The 24,377-nt window shown below is 37.5% G+C and overlaps 2 protein-coding genes across 3 annotated transcripts; one reads left to right on the forward strand and one right to left on the reverse strand.

The window, feature by feature from the left end:
* Positions 1-8: 8 nt before the first annotated feature.
* Positions 9-9,239, reverse strand: gucy1a1 (guanylate cyclase 1 soluble subunit alpha 1). The gene is made up of 8 exons (XM_069167290.1): positions 8,839-9,239; positions 8,523-8,590; positions 7,684-7,772; positions 6,885-7,594; positions 4,650-5,135; positions 3,033-3,176; positions 1,552-1,706; positions 9-1,294 (listed from the first exon to the last, which is right to left on the reverse strand). The coding sequence occupies exons 1-8, from the start codon at positions 9,076-9,078 to the stop codon at positions 1,147-1,149; spliced, it is 2,040 nt and encodes a 679-aa protein (XP_069023391.1). The 5' UTR covers positions 9,079-9,239; the 3' UTR covers positions 9-1,146.
* A 20-nt stretch (positions 9,240-9,259) lies between these two features.
* On the forward strand, positions 9,260-24,200 carry ufsp2 (ufm1-specific peptidase 2). 2 transcript variants are annotated; one of them, XM_069167291.1, is made up of 15 exons: positions 9,260-9,490; positions 12,641-12,720; positions 12,899-13,034; positions 16,231-16,451; positions 16,660-16,741; positions 17,631-17,814; positions 19,955-20,021; positions 20,882-21,036; positions 21,194-21,386; positions 21,653-21,799; positions 21,890-22,054; positions 22,176-22,300; positions 22,390-22,466; positions 23,212-23,336; positions 23,434-24,200. In XM_069167291.1, the coding sequence occupies exons 4-15, from the start codon at positions 16,449-16,451 to the stop codon at positions 23,518-23,520; spliced, it is 1,410 nt and encodes a 469-aa protein (XP_069023392.1). In that variant the 5' UTR covers positions 9,260-9,490; positions 12,641-12,720; positions 12,899-13,034; positions 16,231-16,448; the 3' UTR covers positions 23,521-24,200. The 2 variants fall into 2 exon arrangements, with proteins under 2 accessions (XP_069023392.1, XP_069023393.1); XM_069167292.1 differs by lacking the exons at positions 9,260-9,490; positions 12,641-12,720; positions 12,899-13,034 and having other exon boundaries at positions 15,567-16,451.
* Positions 24,201-24,377: the final 177 nt, after the last annotated feature.

Consider the following 24,377-nt stretch of genomic DNA (forward strand, 5'->3'; position numbering starts at 1 on the left):
CACTTAAGTCTGTCAATGTCAATATTTATTGCACTTTGATTACATTACAATAATGATTAAAGCACATCATTATGAGTGATAGTAAAACATTCATTGTATTCTTGCTGTGTTGTATTCCCTGGAAAGGAGTGCTTTGAATCTCATGTAATAAATATAGTATAAATGTGTACAGTGAAAAAAGTAAAAATACACATACATTACTTATGTTAGGAAAGTGGGCTCTAGGAATGCTTTATGACAACACCACACACTTCAATAACAATTCTTCTGGTAGTTTATCTGCTTGTGGGACGATTAATTGACATGTTAATTCATTTCGACTATATTTAATTAAAAAACAACAACAAAGCTGATAAAAATAACTACAAACATTTCACCTTGGTTTGAAGACCAATGTCTGTGATCTTTCTTGTATTGTTCCCATAAGGCACCTTAAGCTGCTTTGCAGTGCCTCCTATGATCAGAGGCTAAACCTTAAATCTTTAAAATACTTAATCATCTGCTTTAGCTTTTTTCAAATTATTTGTCATGAAATTCTCCCCTGAAACACACAAAACCAATTCCGTTTTATCTTGATTTCTTCTGACGTACCATCAGTGTTTGCTAGTGCCTGGGCATTATGAATGGACCAGTCAGATATTTACAGAACACAATCTGTTTAGCAACATCACATCCAAAATGTATTTCTGTAATATATCTACACAAGATTATATATTCAACTTATTTGTTCTGAAAAATTGTGTGCTTTTTCTGGCAGCAGTTACTGTATGTTTTATGTATTTTGTACCTCTTAGATGTTAAAAAGAACAAAACAGTCCCAAAGTCTCTCATTGACAGTACATCTATGTCTCTAGTGGGAGCTAAGAATAAAAGCTACTTTTTATTATCGTATCAGTTTGCAGAGATGACTCATTTTGGAAGAAAGATGAAATGAGGTTTTCTCTACGACTGTAGAAATGGATAATTGTGCAGAGACGACACTCGTGTTTGACACCAAACTGACATCTCTGTAATTAAGCAGCTGCAATAGTTTCACTGGTAGACAATATCATCAGTATGGAAACAAACCAAACCAAAATATAGAAGGTAGTCACACTGTATTCACTAGGATACATTTACGTTTTGCCATATCTAACATTTTTGGGTTCAGCTGCTGTTTGACTTCATAACACAGTCAGTTTTGAAGGACGCCTCCAAAAAGTAACAAACACCAGGGATGTCTTCTGGGAAGTTGGCCGGAAGCTCCTGTCTGCTCCTGGGAACAAAGACAAACTCTGGGCGACCCTTCAGCAATCTGGGACGAAGAGCACACAAATAAAACATGAATCTAAAAACAATGTGGCGAATTATTTGACACAAGAGAAAACGCAGTGCTCTTCTAAAAGTTAAGTTTCCTGTCTAGAGCACTTTGGGTTTTCATGATACCATACAGACATGCAGAAGACTGACATATTTGTGTTTGACAATTAATTGTTTTGAGCCTTCCAGTTAGATAATATGTTTTGAGAGAGTAGAGAAGAAAGAATACAAGTCCTCGTAGTGTTACTTCACCTGTGGGTTGTAGGGCTGATGTTGATTTTTCTAGGTTGGCTGCATGATTCAAACTTGTTAGTCAATGTGACATTGTTCCCAAAAAGGCAGTAGCGTGGCATCCTCACCCCGACTACACCAGCCAGTATTGAACCACTGTGGAGGCCAATACGCATCTGGGGGGGGGAAATGCAATGCTTTACTCAGCTTCTGCTTGTTATGTTTTGTGCATTTGCATTACGACCCATGTAAATGTGCACAGGCTTGTGGGCAGTACAACACATTCGCTCCTTTGATACGTTATGTGTGAACAAGCATAGGAATGTGTAAACAAAGGGAAGTGTAGAAGACCAGTTGCAAATAAACATGGATGTAAAGTATAAAAATCAACTTTGCATGTAAGTGAAAAGCTCTCAGCACACTTGTAAGACAGATAGACACAGTGCATTTTAGCGAGTACCACTGAATGTAAACAACTTTTTGAATCTGTCAGCTCCTATAAACCAACTCAATGATGTTTAGATCAGAACCCTAGGGGGCTATTGAAGACTCTGGCTGTATGTTTGTGTTTGTTGTAGTGCTGTATAATTAATTTGGGATCATTGTAAATGCTTCTGTGATGGTACTGCACGATGGCTAAGAATCTAAACAGCTAAACTCTATTAATTACTGTATGTTTTTTGTTTTTCGGTGCTAACAGCAGAAATAATTTCCATTGAATAATTGAAGATTTTGGTGTTTTTAGTTGGAGGGCCATAGCAACCACTGAAGAAATTGATGGTATTTCTGACCATTTAGGGGGATTAATGACATGAGTTTACGCATTGGGGAGTTTGGCTGATTCTGATATTTTTAGACAGAATACCTTAAAGTGTGACTGGTTTTTTTTTGGCAAAAGTGCCACATATATTAATATCCTGTATATTAAATATCAGAATATTTAGTTTAATCGTAAAATCTGCGACACCACACTTATTTGCATACAAAAATTCTAGTTCTCTGGCCATAAAATAATATCACTATATTTCAGGCAATAACAATATTTTTGACAATATCACAAAATGTTGAAAAATATATTATAATTCATTTCCAGAACATACAATTGCAACAAAATAAGTGCTATATGGATACGTAACACCTCCACTGGGGAGCTGCTGTCAGACATGTTTTTTGCTGCTGTGTGTAAGACACACATGTAACATTTACGCTGCGTAAATGTTATGTCATTACGCCAAAATTTGAAATTATGTTATAATCACATAATTTTTTTTTTATCTTATTGAAAATTATAATATTATCGTGAACGATTCAATATGGAACTCCCCTGTTCTTGCCACATTTTGCCTTTACTTTTGTGACAGCAACAGAGTTGGCATAATTAGTTTTGAAATCAGAGATGTTTCTTGTTATGAAAACTCTTCACATGAAAACTTTTATAAGGTTGGAAGTTACATAATCCCGTTGATTAAGGAATATTACAGTAAGTAGTGCTTGACCCCCACCTGTATTGGTTCTCCAGTTGGCGTCATTACTTCGTCTGAAAGCTCCATCATCTTTAAAGCCATGAGTGCAATTTGGGCAGCATGAGTTTCACTCTCCTTGTGTAAGCCACCAGCAACACAATATGCATCACCAATGGTCTCCACCTGAATACAGTGAGATCATTAAAATGATTTATATGGCACACAAGACAGAACAAAGGTTTTCAGAGGCTGTCTCTTCCTTCTCTTACCCAAAGTTAAGGCCGTCTTTACTGCATTTAAAGTCCCATAATATGGTCTAGTTTTTTAACCTGAAACTATTGAATTAACTGTTAAAAATACACTTTGACATGGAGACAGTGAACCTTAAACACAATGATAAATGTGAAGTGGATATTCATCAAAATCTCTTTAACAAAGTGGCTTCATCTTTTAGGAGAAGGCAAAAGGTCAAAAAACAAGGAGTGATAAAACTTAAACTCTAATAATAGTTGTTGAGCCCCGCCCAAATTAAAAAGTCCGGTGTTTTCTCTTATTTTTTGTTAATTTAAATCTTCATCGAAGAGCACTCTACAGGTATGTGGTTGAGACAAAGTGAAACTATTTTTAGGCTCATCCATGTGGAGTGGAAACAGGGTCCTCAAGGAACCTCTGACTTCCCAGCGTTTTACGAGATATTTGTCAAACCTGCTCTTCTTTCTGTTATGCTTCCATGACACTTTGATTACATTATCCAACCTCCCTGCACATTAGCCTTTAGCAGACGCTAAGGTAGTTGGTTGAATTACCGTCACACTCTATCTTTGAATGCAAAATGGTGCTAGTTTGTTAAAAATATTGAATCTGTGGAGGCATTTTATGCATTTTTCCTTTCTTTCACATCCTATAATGCAACAATTTTCAACATTATTTGTTTCAATAAAAAAGAAAAGTGCATATCTGTGTTTGAGTCTTTAAAAATTTAACTTTTTGCTGTATAAGGCTAATTTTGGTGATTAAGCCAGTTTCAGTTTCAAAGATACCACTGAGGACTCTGAGGTCATCTATAGTAGTTTAAGGGGTTTAATGGCATTAAGAAATATTTATACATGTTAGTTCAGATATAATTTTGACTAAATGTCTTAAAATAGGCAGGCAAAAAAAAGAGATCCAAATAAATTAAAAGAGTTTTCATTTTCTCCAACAGCATTACATACTTAGCAGTTGGGAGATTATTTTAATGTTCTTAAAGATTTTGAAATGACTATTAATATATTTGATAATAATAAGTTAATCATTGCAAAAGTAAACAATCTAATTTAAAGCAGTCAAAAAAACCTTAAAACTGTGCCTTTATCTGAAATTGTACTAAAAATACTGTCTTTACAATAAGAAACATAATACTTTGATATGCCAAGGTTGTCCACTGAAAAAACGGACATTCGATACTGAAGCCTGAATGGTCTGTTTAAAATTTGATAATGCTGTACACACACAACTGCCTACCGTCAACTAATTATCTGGAATTTATCATGAATTCTCAACTCGGTTTCTAAGGTAAAACAAACATGAACATATGTTAAAGGCTTAACTTCTGAACTTCACCTCTTTGAATAAAAGCATTGCTCAGCTCAGCAGGAAGCCCTTACATTAGCCTACCTTGTAAACATCAAGCTCTCCACATTGGTGGTCAAACCTGGTGTACAACTCATTGAGCATGGTGATGACTTGCATCGGCGTACAGCGTGAGCAAACTGCTGTGAAGCCCACAAGGTCAGAGAAAAGCATCGTAACTTGATCAAACTTCTTGGCTTGGACCATTTCACCCTGCCACAGCTGCTGTGCCACAGTGCCCGGGAAGATCGAGAAGAGAAGATCCACTGTCTTCTTTTTCTCCTCTTCCAGTGCCTGGTGAGCATGCTCCAAGGCTGCCTTGGCCTTTCCCAGCCGCTTCTTTAACCCATCCTGGGCTTTGGCCTGTTCACCCACCAGCACTACATCACGCAGCGCATTATGAATAGGGATGTCTGACAGGTAGAGGCCACGGCCTGTTAGCTCCTCCAGCTTGTCCACACACGGTGAGCCCAAGAACAAGATGGCATTTGAATCTGAAACGTAAATCATCTGACCTTTAAGGTCCATGAGCTGAAAGAAAAATGCAAACGATGAGAAAAGTTTATTTTAACACATAGATTAAGCCGTTTTGTATCATAGGCTTACAGCTAATTTTGTCTCAATATATTTTTCATTAAGTTAGAATTTTACAGTGAAGCTCTGAATTTTTTTTTCCTGTGGCAACTGTGTATTTCAAAATATACAATGTGTACAAATGTAAATTCCCTCAAGACATGTACAGAGATGTAAACATAGCGAGAAAGTAAATCAAACATGTCAAGCTTGGTATTTATGAAATGGTAGCTGTATGCTGCTTTCTGTAAACAAATCCAAAGGGTTTATTTATATTCCAGAGGAACAGATATATTTGTTTTAAATCTCATCTAATTCAAACATATTTTTATCAACCACGCCAGCAGCATGGCTATACGTAATATCAGTCAGACTGTCGGTTAATCCAGGCTGAAATAATTCTATAACTATATCGGATATTCATGGTGCCCAGAGGATGAAATCTACCAGCTTTGTTGATCCCCTTACTTTTGATCTTGCGCCACCATGAGGTTGACATTTGTAGTTTAGCGTGAAATGATGAATGGTTTGCCATTAAATCCAGTGAAGACATTTGCCTTTTTGAACTCATTTTATCCCCCGACTATTCTAGTGCTATCATCAGGTCAAAATTTGTATTTACCTGGTAATTTGGTTCATTAACCAAATACTGTTAAAACTAGGGACATGCCTGTCAGCCTTAACTGTGCTTTGTGTTAATAACCAAATTGAAAAAGTAACTAAGTAACTCTTTAACTAAGATGTAAACATTAAACCTGCTAAAAGTCATCATCAGAATTTAGTAGCGGCAAGTTATCGGTTACTAACGTGCTAACATGGGATCAATACAAAAATTATTAATTTGACATGTTCTAAGTAGGGATTCACTTTTAAAACCCAAAAAGCTGAAAAAGATGTATCTTGGAGTTATATGACATATTATTAATTGTAAGACTTATTCAAGAGTAAACGCACCTGACCTTAAAAATTTGTATTGTTAACAAAGCCTTTGCCATTGGGAAATCATTTGAGTGTGGCTGTTTTTATTTGATATACACCATCTTCTCTTTAATTCTTGCATTTACTTTATTATGTTTGGAAAGATAAAAATTGTAATTAACAATTTGGCTTCAGATATACTAGTGTGGCTGTAAACTTGTAGTCTTATAGCTGCAGGAGTACTTTTAAATTGAAATGTAATTCATAAACATGTCATGCTAATGCATAGTGGACTGTCAGTAGCACATCAGTGACCCCTGATGGAACAGGCAGAGATATTTGCTTGCTCACTTACTCACTGATGTCTACCTGTTTTAATTGGACTCTATCCATTTACACGGTAAATCTACCACTGGAATACATCTTATATAAATTCAAGCATCACTGACTAAATGTCATTAGTCATTATATCACTGTCACGTTTACTCACTGATAGTTTTTCTTGTCAGGGTTGTGCACCCTTACAGAAATAGCATGAGCATGGCTGTGCCTTTGATGGATAAAATGGTTTGACATTTGCTTCTGATCTCTGCTGGGGGTATAACGTTGATCTCTACCTCAGGCTAAGTGTGCCGTACACCACTAATAAGCCCGACTGCCTATAAACAGGCATTTTTTCCCCCTTTATTTTACTCCATTTAAAATAAAGATAAATGAGAGGAAAACCTTTTCTGCCTTATTGGTCGCTGACATTACTTTTCAAGTTATTTCACAGATATGTTGACATACCTTCCCTGTGTTATCTGCGGTAGAGACTCCATGCTTGATCCGAATGATAAACTGTGCATTTAACATGGTCAGAATACCCTGAAAGGTACATTTGATCTGGGGGGAGACAATAGAGAAGTGTTCCTGGAAGGTCGTAGACCGTCTAAGTCCATCCTTTCTGGTCAGTCTCTTCCTGAGCCCATGTCCTATTTGTACCAGAACCAGGTCCTGGTCCAGGATCAGATGGAAAGGGAAGATAGTGGAGAACAGAGAGGTGGGAAGGGTCCCAGCTGAAGTAGCCCGCAGAGGACTGGGGCTCAGATTCTTAGCATCCCGTACTAAAACTGTGTACAGAAGACTGGTCTGTGGGCTTGACTGCAAGATGCTGTCTTTAGTGTTGGGGGCATCCATCAACACATCCACGGTGGTGCTGTACAGCTGGAGGGCAGCAGCTTTGATGACTCCGGGGAAAAAGAGCTCAGTGGTCAGGCTGGGGTTGAAGAAATAGACAGCAAGCAGACCCAGATCCTTGTCTAAGCACAGCACCGAAGGTTCGTTTACACAATCCTCTCCATCCGGGTGCATGCTGCTCTGTTTCAACAAGACATTAAAGCTGTTGAGGAAGTCGTGGAGCGCTCCCCCCACCACCCTCAAAATGTGTCTGTCCTCCTCATAGCACATATTGAAGATCTCCTCGCCCAGAGCAACTTTCAAAGCATCCATTGAGATTGCTGTTGGGTAGATGAAGGGAAAGAGGTGAAGATTTGATGCACAAGCCAAAGCCAGTTACATATTTTGTGCGTTTCAGATTTGCCATTACCTGTTTTGGTTGAGTAAATGTTCATCATCTCCACTAAATGCTCTGGTTCATCACTGCAGCTCTGATAGTGTGTACAGCAAATTGCTGGACTGGAAAGTCAACAAGTATCAAAATCAGTCGTATAAAGCAGTGCTCAGTGGACCATACTTCTACTGTTCGGTCATTGAAATACATCAGACTAGGGCTGAAATTAGAGATAATTTTTACTTCTTTATCATATGTCTATAAACTGTCTGTTATAATTTCCCAGAGGCTAAGGTGCCATTTTCCTATGTGTTGTTTTGCCTGACCAAAAGGCAAACATATTTAGTCCACTGACCAAAAAGCAGCAAATTCTAACATTTGAGAAGCTGCAGGAAGGTAATAATTGGGATTTTTCCTGAAGAGTGATTGAATAAAACATGACCAAAATAGCAAATTAATTTGATTAAACAATTGATTAACGGACTCGTCGTTTTCGCTCCTTGTCAGACTGCGACTATACTGAGAAGCAGAATGTGCTGTTGTCCGTTTGCCATTTACTATAGTAATGTGTCTCTCAGCAGATCTGTGAGGGATTTCTTTTTTGCTCCATGTATCCATAGCAGCCTGAGTGTGTATCACACCTCATGTTGTTGTCATCATTAGTATCAGTCTAGTGACAGGAGGTACCCTATTTGTAAGGTGTCTAAACAGAGGGCAAAATAAGGCTGTTACATCTCAGCATCATCATTTTTATTATAGGAATAAATGCTGTGGTCGATCTGGTAGCATTGACCTGTAATTTAGAGCAGTAGTAGTATTTGTAGCTGTTATTATTGATGTATTTTGTGAAAGCTGGATTTAAAAACACAAGTTACCTTCCAGTGTCCCTGCTGTGATCTGATAGTGCCATCATTCGTTGGAGGGCAGTATGCAGCCTTTGAAACTGTATCACAAAGTATCCAGCAAGTTAAAGGTCATCGTCTGGCAAGACTTGAAAGTAGCTTTAATTACGGAGGCTCCAATAAATAAGAACAGCAGGATTACCGTTTTATTACATTAAGTGGGTACACAGGCATGGTGTTTATGCGTTGAAGCAGAAATGTGACAAACCCAGTTTATATAATTAATAGTTTTTCTTAAAATGATTAAATTAATTTTTCTTAAATGATAATAAATGCATTTTTCACTTACCTCGGGACATGCCAATTTTCGGATGCTCTCCCCAAGTGTATGCAGGTTAACTTTGGCTCTGCTTGGCTTCTGTCGAGGCTGCTCCTCACCTATCTTTCCATGCACGTCCTTAGAAATAGGCAATAAATCCGCGGTATCAGTTGCGCGCTCCTCAAAGTCTCCGAGCTCATTATTTTTGGCGCTGCTGGAGAATGGACACTCTCCGGATATCTTCAGTTCTTTTAGCTTGGCGCAGAACATCTTCCCCGCTGTAACCTGCTGGCTCTGCTCTCTTATCTAATTTCGGAGGGAGACAGTTGTGGTCGCGCAGCTGCGGTCTCTGGGAAAAATTCCATCATCTGATGTGCTCCTACAGGGCATCTTCCTGCTCGCAACCAGCTGATTCAAATGATAAGCACCAAAGCCAGAGACCACATACAATATTTATTGAAACTGCACGGGTAAATGATGGCAGGGAACTATCTTTACCAAAAAGCCAATGAGAAACTGGAGAAAAAAGAGCAGTAGGCCAATCCATGCGCTAGTGGGGCTGGTGTGTCTGAACAACCTATCAGCAAGGAGAAATTATTTCCAGGCGACTCCTCGCATGCAATACCATTTTTTTTTTGTTATTTAGATCAACCTTGGGACTGGGCATCATCATATGAAACCGGTAAGGCCCAAAACACAATATATAGTGACCTTAATGATGAAAGTATATCACTATTTTACATTTGATTGTATCTTTAAATATTACATATTTTGTGCAGGCCATTCTATTTCTGTCTATCTTTCTCACATGCACACACACACAAATACCTCCATTACAACCTCCTTCCTGTATTTCCCTTATAAAATATCTGTAAATTGACATATGTCAGGGTTCTTTCAACACCTGTTTATCCAGAAACACTAAAAGAAAAATACCAGGCTTTATACTTCCCTGTGAGAACAGCTTTTTTAGCTAGTCTTGCTTTTCTGTAAGAGCTCCTCCATAGGCACAAGTCTCAGGGTCTTCCTTGTGAAGACATATAAACTCTCCTAACAACTGGTATTTATTATGGGCTTTATTAGCAGACTATATATCTAATATTTTGTAGGGCTGAAGCTATACATTTTCATAAATTTATTAGTTTAATATTTCGTTAAACACACATTTGGAGCAAGATCCAGCAGTTTTTTCGGAGTTGTATTTTTCCTTTAAAAAAGGATTTAAAAGCAGCCTCCACAGATTTTACTTGAAGTGTGTTTGTATAAATCCCTTTGTGGCTGATATATGGCCTCCATAATGTCATGAATCAGCATCAGTTGGGGCTGAAGGAGTTTTAAGTAAGGAACAAGTAAGTTTACCAGAACTATGTAGGCCATGGCTTGAGGATATCAGCCAGTGCTAAAATTTGGCGGTTGAGTTGCATTGTGGGTAATGTAGGTGCTCTTTGACAAGGAAGACAAAAATATGGTAAACTCTGGTTCTGCTGCATCACCTTTGATCCTTTCATTTAACTGTCCATACTGAGTCCTTCAGTGTTACTAGAGTGTCATGTTAAATTTGTTTAGTACTTATTAAAATAAATAAACCATCATTGAAATTGTTACTGTAAACTTTTTATGACTTAACAAATTATTGAATCAACTCAATCATTTTAACTCGGTTAGTCCTCTGCCTGTTCACACATGGTCTATATTGCACAGCCATTCTTAACATCCATAAAATAATAATGGTGTATTTTATGTATTTAGAATAAAAGGGGAAAATACAATATTATTATAGCACATGATGTCTTATGTCACAGAAAAGATGACACTGTGAGTTTAATAGCTTCAACTGAAGCAGATTTTTTTCCTTTTAAGACTGCTTACAAAATGGACCAGCATTAATTAGACACATTTAGTGATCATTTATCAAATTCATGGAAAAAATAGATTTTATGGGGCATGATGGGCCGACAGCGCTGCATGTTGGCCTTGTTTGGTCTGAAGAGCAATTTCACTGTCCAACATAATAAATCAATGAGTTGAAATAATGAGCGGTATTGTCACTTAGGAGCTTTCTCTTTTCTAGCAGGATAAATCTGTTATGTAACTCTTATGTTGGCTGTCTTTCAACAACAAGGCCAAGGATGTTACTACTACATAAAAACAATGAGTTTATATGTTAAAGATAAAAGAGGGAATCCTTTCATCTGGTTCCCAGGTGGCCACGACTATCAGAGCAATTCATTAAACCATTGTTGTTTTTTTTAGCTGTGAAAACAGCCCATTTTAAAATGTGCTAGTCATTTTATTTGAGACTTTTATGGTGCATTATAAGACTGAATAATAAAGGTTTAGGTCAGCTATACACGCAAACAGTGGCATGTGGGTCAAATGTGGCGGTCCAACAAAATATGTTGGCTCCATAACAAAGTTGATGATATATTTTTTAAATTTTACCTAATTTGGGTAAATCATAAATACATGAATATAACTTTAAAAAAAATCTGATAATGCTCTCATAAAGAGAAGTAAAAAAGCTGATATAACATAATCAACCTTATTTAAATGAGTCAACTACTTCTTGAATTCAAACAGTTTTGATCTCTTTAGTTATTTTATCCAAACTAACAACTGAGAGTTGATCAGAAATGATTGTGGTGACTATATTCCGGCAACTACACCAGTATTTTAATTCAACCTTAACTGATTTAGCACACTGTTTACTATTTGTTGAGAACCTTTTATTGATATATTTGTTGTAGTGCAACACAAAACATACATTCCCATATTTTATGGAAAATTTTAGTAATGGAGAAAGTGTTGTCTGCCCTCAAACAGACCTTAAAAAATTAAAGGTAAGTAAATAAACATATTAATTCACACAGTCCATAAAACTGTTTTGCCCCGCTGATGAACGATCTTGAAAAAATAACTCCTGGTTAAATATAATTTCGGACCCCTGGTTTAGATTTGTGGAATTTGGTCTTACATTTTTACCATTGTTTTCTGAAATTTGAGCAGAATCTCTATCTAATTACATTCAAAGTTCATGAAGCTCAACTATCGTTTAAAGATCTTAGGATGATTTAACTTGTTTGAGAGGGCTAACTTTAAATGTACTGTATACAAATGCAAGGTCTTGTCAAACAAGTTTGCATTTAAAGGATAACTCATTTAAATAATAAAAAGTTATTGCACATTTCACATGCACTTATTCTTGACCACAATAAAGGAGTATTTTTTCCAATTTTTGCAAATAAATTTACTTAAAAGCAGCTACTGATGCAGAAAACATTTGTCACGTTATAACAATGCACGTTTTATTTATCTGCTTTTTTCCTGGGATATGATTGTACTTTAAAAAAGATACCCCATTACAGCAAGTTAAGGTTAATATGGAGATGAAAGAAAAATGTTTCTAACACACTTGAGACTCAGATTTCACTTCTGTATGACAGTCGCAGTAAAGATTTCCTCTACCAGAGCAATCCATTGAGTCGAATGAATGCAAATTAACTGCTTATTTGCATTAGCCTCTTGAAGGCCTGATAGCAAATAGACGAGTGACGTCTTGAAGCAGATCTTGCAGGCTGTCCTCAGGGCTAAGTGACCCAGCTGCTACCTCAGAGGTGACAGCTGTGGTTGTTGCCTCGCACCAAGACCCAGAGGAGACAGCACCAGCTGCTCTGGCATGAACAAACATTTTTGTCATAATTATCTACAACATGGACCCTCTGATCTGTGCCAAGGTGAGACAATGACTCAAGCTTGAGGACAGAAAAGTCTTGTAGTTGTATTCTTGGCTTTGTGTTGCTTTGTGTTCTATCACATTCCTATTTTTTTTCAGGGCGATAAGTTGAGCCAAGCTGGAGGAGAAAACGACCAGCTTTGACGCGTATGTCCTGAAATGAGCAGTGGCACTGGCAGGCAAGATGAGAATCAGTCCACTTTTCTAGGACCATTTTTCACTTACTAAGTCCTTAAATAGCATTTTTGTAACAAGGGGGGACAGAAAGTGGTTGATATGACTGATGATCTGAATTCAGAGAAAGAGGGAAATCTAATAAGTGAAGATACAAGATCTTTATTTTCTTATTTCTTCCAGAACCGAGCTGAGGTTGATCACTGGACACGTCCCTGTGCAAGGTTGCTTTCTGTGTTGGCGATTTGGGGAAGAAGGAGGCACAGGCAGGGCTATAAGAAATCAAGAATATATCATGGATGAGAAAAAAAAGAAAAGAGTAAGTCTGTACAAGGAGGAGAAAAAGATGGAAGAAAGTCCAGCATTACTCCAGTCTAAGAATACACCGGGACAACTTGATGGTATGCAAGTAAAAGTGCGCAAATATTATCAGCAAAGTGTAAAAGCTGCAAAAGTAAAAGAATCTAAGCAGCATAATTACACATCTTAGTGTTATTATCAGGTATATTACATCATTGTGTTTTTATTAGTCATGCATTAGTGTACAAGCAGCATTTTGTTGTTTGGAAGTTTGATAAGAAACATTCTCTGAGCAGTATGAAGTGGAAATACTCAAATACAATTATCCTACAGTTGTCCTTAAGGTACAACACCTGAAGATGTCATTCCGTCAGTGTAACTGAACACTTTTTGCTTCTCTGTGGCCTCCATCTGTTTGTCATTCAGATGTTGTCCTCGGCTGAACCTGTCAGTGATGGCGAACGGCTGGAGATCAGCCATCAGACTTCATACCTCAGTAGGAGACCAATGATGTGAAGCCAGGGTCATTTGATATCCAGTGGCAAAACATGTGGAAAACTGGCATCTAGATGTTTTTGTGGATCACCCTGCTCCACTTTTAACAGTCATTTAATTTGCAAGTTCTATGTGGTGTTTATGTGGAAAATAGGCTAATATCTTCTTACAGCAATCTTATTTAACGTAACACACCAACAGCAAGCACAGTGTTTGAAGTTTAATGCTGTTGGTATGCAGGTGAGACAAAGCTGCTTGATATATTTCTGACATTATCTGATGAGCTTTGTAAAAGCTTTTAGAGGCCCGACTGGTCAGATAACCTGAGGTTATTGCTGAACGTGTAATTAATGGTTATGTAAAGCATGTACTGTATGTTTTCTCATGTTGCCTGATACAGACAAATTATTAGATGTGAATGAACTAGGTTAATCATTTGGCTGTGAAAGACTAGAATACATTTACACAGACAACAACAGCAGTTTGCTTTTACAGGGAGCCCCTGAGCACAACATGATTCCAGATGTTTCTCTGCTTGACAGTTTCTCGAAAAAGTACATTTGTGGCTTAAGATTATTTAAAGGATTTTTCAAATAGGCCTTTAAACAATAGTTAGGTACTCGTAGCAACATTGAAACATGAGTTTCTTGCTGTAATCATTTTAGTGGACATTAATCTTTGCGTCTTCTATAATGCAGCCTCTTGACAAAAACAAAGGTCAAGAACCTTTTACTGAAATTCTCCAAAAAAGACCAATAGTATATGTTACATTCATTTTGTGGCGAAGCTGATGTAAGCTACCCCTAAAAAATAGTCCACTTTTACGTCACAGCTGCACAAAAATTATTAGTATACTGTATATTCAAACTCAAACTACTTTTTTCCATTAGCGTTGTCACATCCTGCCAGATCTGTCATTTTGTCACACAAACAAAACAACCTAAAGATAAACTTTGCCTATGGAAGTATGATGAATGTGAATTTGTATTGAGTCTCCCTAGTGCCTGCCATATATTCAGTCCCTGCAAACACTCTTGCAGAGATCCTAATACTGTGTTTATAATACAAAGAGAGATAGCTAATCTCATCACAAATCAAGCCCAGCACATTAAGTCCGCATACAGACATGACTTCAGAATGTAACAATGTATATACTTTAGCTGCACTCAATTTGACAAGAAGATCCTTTTTGGAGCAGAATGCAGCATTCAAGCACTTTAAGAGATACTTGCAGTAAATCTGCTGTGGAGATAATAATGCTGCACTCATGTACACTGTTGTATTTGTAGGATCGTTTGTATACTGTGCTTCAAAACTGGTGCACCAGAGTAATGACCACATAAGATAAGTTTGTTTTTTAGTACAAAATCTATTTCTCAGCATTGTTCAAATGAGAGAACTACACATTGTAGCCATTTCAATTTCATCTGTAAGTTCACAACACAACAGCTCGGCCTTAAGTGTGTTTGTTTAATTTTTTTTCTGACAGTCTGCTTTGTTCAAACTTTGAATGCTTCCAGGTGAGGGACGATTTTAGCTCCCTTTCCCAGTAATCCTAACAAACTCTTGATGATTTTATCCAGAGGCACAGTAGGACCAAACATCACTCACCTTAAACTGAACTCATTTCCAACCCTATTTCCTGGCATGTGCTTTATATGACTTTGACATTACAACTAAGAATAGCTTTATAATAAGTCTTTTTATTTACAGTTATTCTAGTAATTAATCCATAACTAGATGTTAAAAAAAGTTGTCTTTTGTTTGGTTTAAAGCAGTTCATTATGTAGTGTTATCTGATTTTATCTACATATACAGCCTTGGTGTGTGTTTTTATTTTTCTGTTTCTGAATCCAAAGAATTTTGGTGGTGGTGTTTTCTACAAGTAATGATAGCTCCCACTCCCACTACATGCCCAACAACTACTGTACATACAATATCTCTAGCCCTGTATCCACTTACTCTGCCTGGCCTTGCACGCATGGTTGCCATGAACCCTGAGGCAAACAGGAAATGCACCAAGAAACATGTTTCGGTGTTTTTCTCTGGACTAATTGTCACAATTTGTTCTCTGGCAAAACACTTGCATTTCCTTAATCTCTGAAAAAAAATACATGAAAAATCCAAATAAATAGCTCTAAAAAAAGATAGAATAAGATAAAGAATGTTGATGCATGTTTTCCGATGTTGCATAAGAAGGGTGACATGGGCACTGAAGCTGGAATAATTAGATATAATATGCCTCACTCAATCCCAGTAAAGCGGAGCCAACATCAGAGACTAATCACACAACTACAGAAGATTGTACAGTATACGCTCAGTAGCAGTGAGCTGCACGATTGACTGAATATAGTGCCTCATATTTGTTTATTAATAAACCCCAAATAGACACTTAAAAAAAAAAATGTTTTGCATTATTTAATTCTTTCCCTGCTCTCTGAAAAATCCCTTTATAGAAAATTATCATTAAAGACGGGGGATAAAGTATTGTTTCTGTTGTTTGCTCAGATGCTGCTCCGCAAGACTTATACTGTATATTATAAACAATAAATGTAAATGTTCTTCACTGGGTTGGGGGAGATTTGTTTTATAAACTGATTGACTATGAGGGTTTGAACCATGTCTCAGAATATGCAGGCAGTGTAGGATGCAAATCAACGTGTGTTCCAAAAATGTAACATTTTACAACACTGAAAGGTAAAAATGTTTTTAATTGCCAGGGTAGAGTGGGGTGGAGGCAGAGCACAAATTGACCAGCTCCTAAAATTACGAGTCCCTTTGAACGCACCATCAATGGGCGGAGCCAGTGCGGTCCAATAGAATACGGCAGCCAGAGACACGTTGGAGCTTTTCCACAGCAGACATGTCAGCCTCCAGTGCATGAAGAACAACAGATAAATAAGTGGGTTTTTTTTTCATTGCTCCACTGAGCTCCACGATGGTAAGTGTACTGATCATATGGCTTAATGACATGCCTTTGTCTATTTCTATCTACCTTTATATTAAACTGAGTTTGCTGCTCGTTTGGCAAACAGCTGACAACGATGCCTTTAGTTCCTCGTCAGTAGTCAGTCAATAAGACCATAACATGAATCAAAAACTGTCAGGGGTTCTCTAAGCAGCTACTGACCTGTCTTGTGTTATCCCAGGTTGTTGTGGACTCCGACAGTGTGACCATTCTTCGTGTCAAAGGGCCGCTGGAGCTCAAATGTCATCTGGACAGCACAGATGGTGAGTTTGTCGACGTTTCCCCCCCCCCAATTATCTTTTATGGAGTAGCTTCTTACAGTAAGTAGCATAGAAGATACTTATAGTGTTATTAGGGTCTCAGAAACTAAGTTAATATTAGTGCCTATTGTGATTTCACTTTACTTGCTGCCTCCTTCTTGGACGTCATCCATCTATTACCAAATCTCATATACTAGAATTTCCTTTCATGGGGATTTTCCCACACATTCTGAACAAATATAGCTGCAATAAAATCAATCATGGCCACTTTTATTTCCCAGCATGACTGCCCAAACTGGACTGCCTGAATTGCCTAAAGCCTTCCCCACAATGTCAAGTGTATGATTTTAATTTACCTGTTGGTCTAACTCTTTAAGATACCTAAATCAGGCCTCGCTCCTTCACAAGATGTTAAAACTTTCTGAAACCAACCCACCGCTTTGTTGTTCTCAATGAAAAATACACCCTGCTTCCTGGTGGTCAGTTAATTTAATTTGGGGGTAAGGTACAGTAGTTGCAGCTGCTCAGCCTGTAGCACGTCAGAGCAGGGTCACTGTTTGTAACCATTATGTTTATCCAACGTTGACCCTATCGTCACTTCTCTACATTCATGGAAGAAACAAGCAAACAAGGCAGTAAAACAAAGTAAAATACTGAAGATGACCTTTTAGTCTTTTAGTTTATTAGATCAAATTGATGATTATGGATAAAGTGTAGTGTCCCATGTAACAATGTGCCCCTAACAGATGAAATACATAAAACATAGTTATAGTAATTAACATCATAAATGGAGTAAATATAATTAAACTTCCAAAAAACTATGACCTAAAATGTAATGTCATAACAGTGTAGTAATGGTAAAAGAGTGATTTTGTTGTTGTGTTTTTTGCAGAAGTGCTTATGCGAAAGGTAATCTCAAGGACGTTTGAGACCCTTCGCTCCCAGGTGAAATCTGAATCCTGTGTTCTAGCAGTCTGTGACAGTCCTGTCATTATTTGGCCAAATAAAGGTGTTTATGCAACGCCTGAAGAAATAACTCCAACTACACTGTGTGAAGATGTGCATCAATGGATACAGTGAGTTGTGGTTTTAAAATCCTTTCCCCTCTTACAGCAGGTAAAATAAGTATTGAACACATCACCATTTTTCTCAGTAAATATATTTCCAAAGGTGGTATTGACGTGAAATTTTCACCAGATGTGGGTAACAACCCAAGTAATCCATACATACAAATACGTTAAGAAATTAAGTTATATGTAATAATGTGAAATGACACAGGGGAAAAAGTATTGAACACGCTTACTGATATTTATTTAATACTTGGTACAAAAGCCTTTGTTGGTAATGACAGCTTCAAGATGCCTCCTGTATGGAGAAACTAGTCGTATGCATTTCTCGGGTGTGATTTTGGCCAATTCTTCCACACAAACAGTCTTCAAATCTTAAAGGTTTCGTGGGCCTCTTCTATGAACTCTGATCTTCAGTTCTTTCTATAGATTTTCAATTGGATTCAAGTCAATTGATTGGCTGGGCCATTCTAGCAGCTTTATTTTCTTTCTCTGAAACCAATTGAGAGTTTCCTTGGCTGTGTGTTTGGGATCATTGTCTTGCTGAAATGTCCACCCTCGTTTCATCTTCATCATTCTGGTAGAGGGCAGCAGATTTTTATCAAGAATGTCTTGGTACATTTTCTATTCATCCTTCCTTCAATTATGTGAAGTTTGCCAGTACCGTGTGCTGAAAAGCAGCCCCACACAATGATGTTCCCACCTCCAAACTTCACCGTTGGTTCTGGTGTTTTTAGGGTGATGTGCAGTGCCATTTGTCCTCCAAACATGGTGTGTATTATGGCATCCAAAGAGTTCAATTTTGCTCTCATCTGACCAGACTATATTCTCCCAGTATTTCACAGGCTTGTCCAAATGTTGTGCAGAAAACTTTAAACGAGCTTCCACATGCTTTTTCTTCAGCAATGGAGTCTTGCGTGGTGAGCGTGCATACAGGCCACGGCGGTTGAGTGCATTAGTTATTGTTTTCTTTGAAACAATTATACCTGCTACTTCCAGGTCTTTCTGAAGCTCTCCACAAGTGCTCCTTGGCTCTTGGACAACTCTTCTGATAATTCTTTCCCACTCCCCTGTCAGAAATCTTTCGAGGAGCACCTGGTCGTGGATAGTTTATGGTGAAATGATGTTCTTTCCACTTCTGGATTATGGCCCCAACAGTGCTCACTGGAACATTCAGAAGTTTAGAAATGCGTCTGTAACCAATGCCATCAGTTTGTTTTGCAACAATAAGGTTGCGACGTTCTCGAGAGAGAGAGAGAGAGAGAGAGAGAGAGAGAGAGCTCTTTGCTTTTACCCATCATGAGATGTTTCTTGTGTGAGACCTTGGTAATGAGACACCTTTTTATAGGCCATCAGTTGGGACAGAACCAGCTGATATTAATTTGCACTGACAAGGGGCCGGATTGCTTTCTAATTACTGTTAGATTTCAGCTGTTGTCTTGGCTTTCCATGCCTTTTTGCACTTCCCTTTCTTCATGTGTTCAATGCTTTTTCCCTGTGTCATTTCACATTATTAAACATAACTTAATTTCTGAACTTATTTGTTTTGGTTTCTTTGTATGTATGGTATACTTAGAAAATTGCAGCTGATTTAGGACACTGCTAAGACCTCACTAACACCTGGACAGTGGCTCACATCTTTACACTGGCTTCCTGTTTGTCTGCAAATTTACTTTACACTTTTCTCCTTTGTGTTTATAAAGCTTTGAATGGCTTCAGGCCAGAATACATTTCTGATTTCAGACATCTGAGGTTGCTTGGTACATACAGGGTGAAAACTAAACACAAAGCAGCAGCATTCCTTTTTTTATGCACCACATATCTACAACAAACTCCCAGAAAACATGAGGGCTGCTCCAACTATCAGTTGACAGATTAAGAATGTCTTTCTGGCTGCTGCCTTTTAAATAGTACATTTAAGAATGAATGTAGTTATATATGGCTTTGCATTGTAGCTGCACGATAATTTTTTACGACTCTGTTATTGTGTTTTGTACTATTTTATCAAATGTTTTAACATTTTTGTTTTATACTTTAAAATAATGTTTGAATGTGTCTTTTATATTGTCTTGTGTTTCTTGTTGAAGACTGTTACACAAACTTGATTTGCTTTTTGTTGCATTGTAATTCAGGTTTTGATTTATTTCAGGACAGACGAACAAGAGAGTGCTGGCAAGAGATCTGCAAAAAAGAAAAGCAAAAAAAGTTTGTCTGTGGTATGTACATGCTTCACAGGTGATAACTGGAAGTTTTGGGTTTTTGCAACAATCTGGATTAAAAAAATATTTCTAAATCCTGAAAGTCCGTTTCACAATGTGAACTTCTGGGTATCTCCTAATGCATAGTGGCAGTATTTTACATTGTTTAAATAACCAAGGTAGGGCTTAACATTTATTTTCATTATCTGTTATTCTAAGTAATTGACCAACTGTTAGGTTTATAGAATATCAGAAAAGGCTTCCAGAGCCTAAGGTAATGTATCACTAGTCTTATTTGACCAACAGTCTAAAATCCAGTTATAACAAGTGAAAATACTATCACAGCAGAAAGGATTCATTACTGCAATCTCAGCCCAGCATGCTTTTGCTTAAAAGCTACTGCTATTCACCCCTCCCACAGTTCTGGCGTAGGAGCCAAGGAAATCATATTCACTTTCTATCGACAAGAACAGCAGTGTTTGGGTGAGGTAAAATTAGAGGACCATGAAGCTGTTAAGCACTTGTTTGATGTTGTCCATAGGAGTCTACACTGAAGACTAATTGTTTGATAATGTTATATAAAAGGAAAGAAAACATTGCCTTTTACAGGGTGAGATCTTCAAATGCTTTGTCGAAGTCCAAAGATATTCAGGGAACTGTTGTAAAAGTCAGACAAAAATATTGAATATTGTATTATTATTATACTGTAAAATTAGATAAGGTATTAATTGATGATGAAAATAGCTCCAGTTTCATTTCTAGCCCACCAGCTGATTATTTGACTCATTGTTTTAGCTCTAAACCTGAAGTTTACCCATCTTGCTTCCTTTTTGGTGTCTGTGTGTGCTTATGTTTGAATGTAAATTCTTGTCATTTAGAGTGTCATAAACCTTCGCCTAATGATGGAGATGACAAAGCCAGGCCCTCTCTCAGCCCCGATCCTCAACAAAACAGTCCACAAATCCCACTTCTTGTCTACAGCTCTTTCCATGGACTGTGTTGTCTGTACCAGCTTCAATGACACAATCAAAGAGTATGTCTTATCTTAAAAACATTTGATTTCATCCTGCTGACTCAGCCTATTAGTGCTAATAAACTTGTCACAGACTCACCACCAGCCACCATCATTAATAGTTCTCCTTGATAAAGCCTGTTTCCAACTGTGAAAGATTTGAATTTTGGTCTTGCAGTGCTTGTGAGCGACTGCTGGAGGCGCTAACTCACCAGTTGTGTGAGATGGAGAAAGTGACCCTGCAGCACATGAAGGGAACAACACTGCTCGTCCCTGAACCGCTCCATTTCCTGCTTCCTAAGCCAAAAGGGCTGGTGATGGTGGTTTATCCAGCAGGAGTGTCTGACAGCCAACTAGAGACTCAACGTATGGTAAGACCCACAGACTGAGCTTCTTAAAAATCCTCAATTTAGTTACCTTGATGGTGAAGGTCTAAATGTTAGCAGCTTGATTGCTCAAACAACTAGAAGAACAGTAATGCAGAGGGCGAAAGACCAACTGTCTCTACTGCAGTTTATCCAGCTGCAGCAACTGTCATGTTCAAAAGCATTGCATCGCCTTTGGCTGAAACTTAATTTATGTTATTTTTATTCCACTTATTTCTATTTTATTTTACACAAACTCTTTGTCTGAGTAGGAGTTACATCAGCAGTTTGAGCTGCCAGATGACAGGCCTTACTTTAGAAGAGCCAATGCTTACCACTTCCCCGATGAGCCCTACAAAGACGGTTACCTCCGGAACCCCCACGTGATTCTCAATCATCCAACTCTTGATAATGGAAAGGTACGACTAATGACAAAAATAAAGTCTGTCACAGTTTTCTCCTGTTTTGTTATTGTTGTTTACCTTGTTTTTCTTTTGTCTTTACTCAAGGTGTACTTGGTCCAGGGCATCTACAGTTATCACCACTACATGCAAGACCGTGTTGATGACAATGGCTGGGGCTGTGCTTATCGCTCCCTGCAAACCATCTGCTCCTGGTTCCAGCAGCAAGGTTACGTTGAGCGGCCGGTGCCCACTCACAAGGAGATCCAGCAGGTAGCGGTGCTGTAAATACGATCCCATTACAATATATACGCCAATATTTGCCTTATGTTTGTGAAATTGCACAGCAGTTAAATCCAAAGTTCCTGTTTATTTTTGGGTCACTTTTTGCTAGGCTTTAGTGGATGTTGGAGACAAGCAGGCGTCCTTCGTGGGGTCACATCAGTGGATCGGATCCATTGAGGTTCAGGCTGTTCTGAACCAGCTGCTTGGGATCACTTCCAAAATCATGTTTGTAAGGTGTGATTACATTCCCAACAACAGCACCCTGTGACTGACTATGTGGATGATTTGGATTTATCTGACAACTAATCTGTGGATCATTTTAGTCAAGGATCAGAGTTGGCATCCAAAGGCAGAGAACTGGCCAACCACTTCCTCACAGAGGGAACTCCCATCATGATTGGTGAGCTGGATCTCAAATGAACTTCAACAACTGATAGAACCCTTGTCATTTTTTTTTTAATATATATTTCACTAGAAGACCATTTGTGCATATTTTTTTGTGATATTTTACAGAATGTTTGTAATATAACAATCAACCTAAAATTTATAGCAAACACATTATTAATATTAGAAACATAATCAATGATACAAATGTAGAGTGGTCTCTCCACCATAAAAATTGCAAATGGAGGACTAGACCGTACCATTATTTCCAAAGTCACTGAATGTATATTTTTTTGATAGACTAGAATTAATTTTAATCCAAGTTATTATTGTTTCTGGAGCTGTGTTTGTTTACTTGAGAAAACTTTGTGAACACACTGAATTTGGCTTATATATTCAATAACAGTTGAAATACTTAATGATTCATTTGTAGGTTTAATTCCAGATTTAACAATTATACTGTATATGATTACTGAACTATAAATATAATTTAATTTATATAAAATACTGTAAATATAATTTATGTATTTACTGTGTACGTTAGTATCTGTCAGTTACCTGGTCAAGAGTTTCACTACCTGGCCCTTGAATGCAAATTGTACTGTATGTTCATTATGGATGTAGTAAAGGCAGGATTCAATAGTTTTAAAAGTCCATAATATTTATGTCCAACAAAGACAAATGGGCAAAAATTCCCTGTCAGAAATTCAAGCTTGTAAAAACTTGGTAAAGGGTAAACTTGAATGTTCTCTGTGTTGCAGGAGGTGGAGTTTTAGCTCACACTATCCTGGGTGTGACATGGAGTGAGACCACAGGGGAGATCCGCTATCTCATCCTCGATCCACATTACACAGGAGCTGAGGATTTACAGGTTATCACAGACAAGGTAACTGTTGTGAGCATCCTCACCAGCTGCAGTTCTCACAGTATGCTGTAGGTTTTCATTACAGACCTGACCTTTGTGTGGATGTTGTCTTTCTCAGGGCTGGTGTGGCTGGAAAGGTCCTGAATTTTGGGATCAAACTGCATATTATAATCTGTGTCTGCCTCAGAGACTGAAGAGCATCTGAGCTCAGAAAGACTTGCAGACGGACCTCATTTGACATCGGTAAAGCAAATGGAAAACTATGGACTGGCACTCTAACTTGTTAATTTGTTATGTCCAACATGTGTTTGCCTTTTAACAAACCACATCTAGAGATGGATGTAATGTTTGTCTTAAAAAAGAAAGGAACTGAACGTACTTTCTACACTTGGCATTGGCTAATATGACAGAGGATAATATGTACTAATATATGTTCAAATGATTTTGAAGAAAAATAAATGCATCATTTTCAGCAGTTTTGTCATTGCTGTATGCTGCTTGTAGATTCATAAGCCTATAATGAGTAACGCTAAACATGGCCTTGAATCTTAGCAGACTGTGTGGATGATTTTACTAGTAATTAAATTGTACAGTGTATTTGATCATGTCCCCAATTTCCCTTTGTTCTTATTTCAGGTGTTTTGACTTTACAGATCTGAGCTGAAAGAATTTATTAGCTTAGCCGATCATCATAAAATTCTTTACTATTTTGACAATTGATTAATAATTTTGGCTATTTTTTAAGAAAAAGACAAATCTATTCCCACATTTTCAGGATCATGTATGGCTGTTTTTTGTTTGTTGTTGTTGTTGTTTTTTAACAAAAATAAATGTAATGGCTTGATTGTTGATCAGATAAACAATAAATTTGAAGACATTACCGAGGACTTTTAGAAATTAAAAAGGGTATTATTACTTTTTTTTTCTGACATTTTATTAAAAAAATCAAATATTAATTGTAGCCCTTCTATAGACAAAAAAACAACAACATTTAACATCCACTGGACAGTTGTCCATTTTTTGTTTCAGAGACACTTCATTTGAAAGAGATTGTTCTGTTTT

The sequence above is a fragment of the Embiotoca jacksoni genome, unplaced genomic scaffold (genome assembly GCF_022577435.1).
Source record: "Embiotoca jacksoni isolate LCO1_2020_lvr unplaced genomic scaffold, fEmbJac1.0.p SCAF_4, whole genome shotgun sequence".
In the NCBI taxonomy this organism is placed as follows: Eukaryota; Metazoa; Chordata; class Actinopteri; family Embiotocidae; genus Embiotoca; species Embiotoca jacksoni.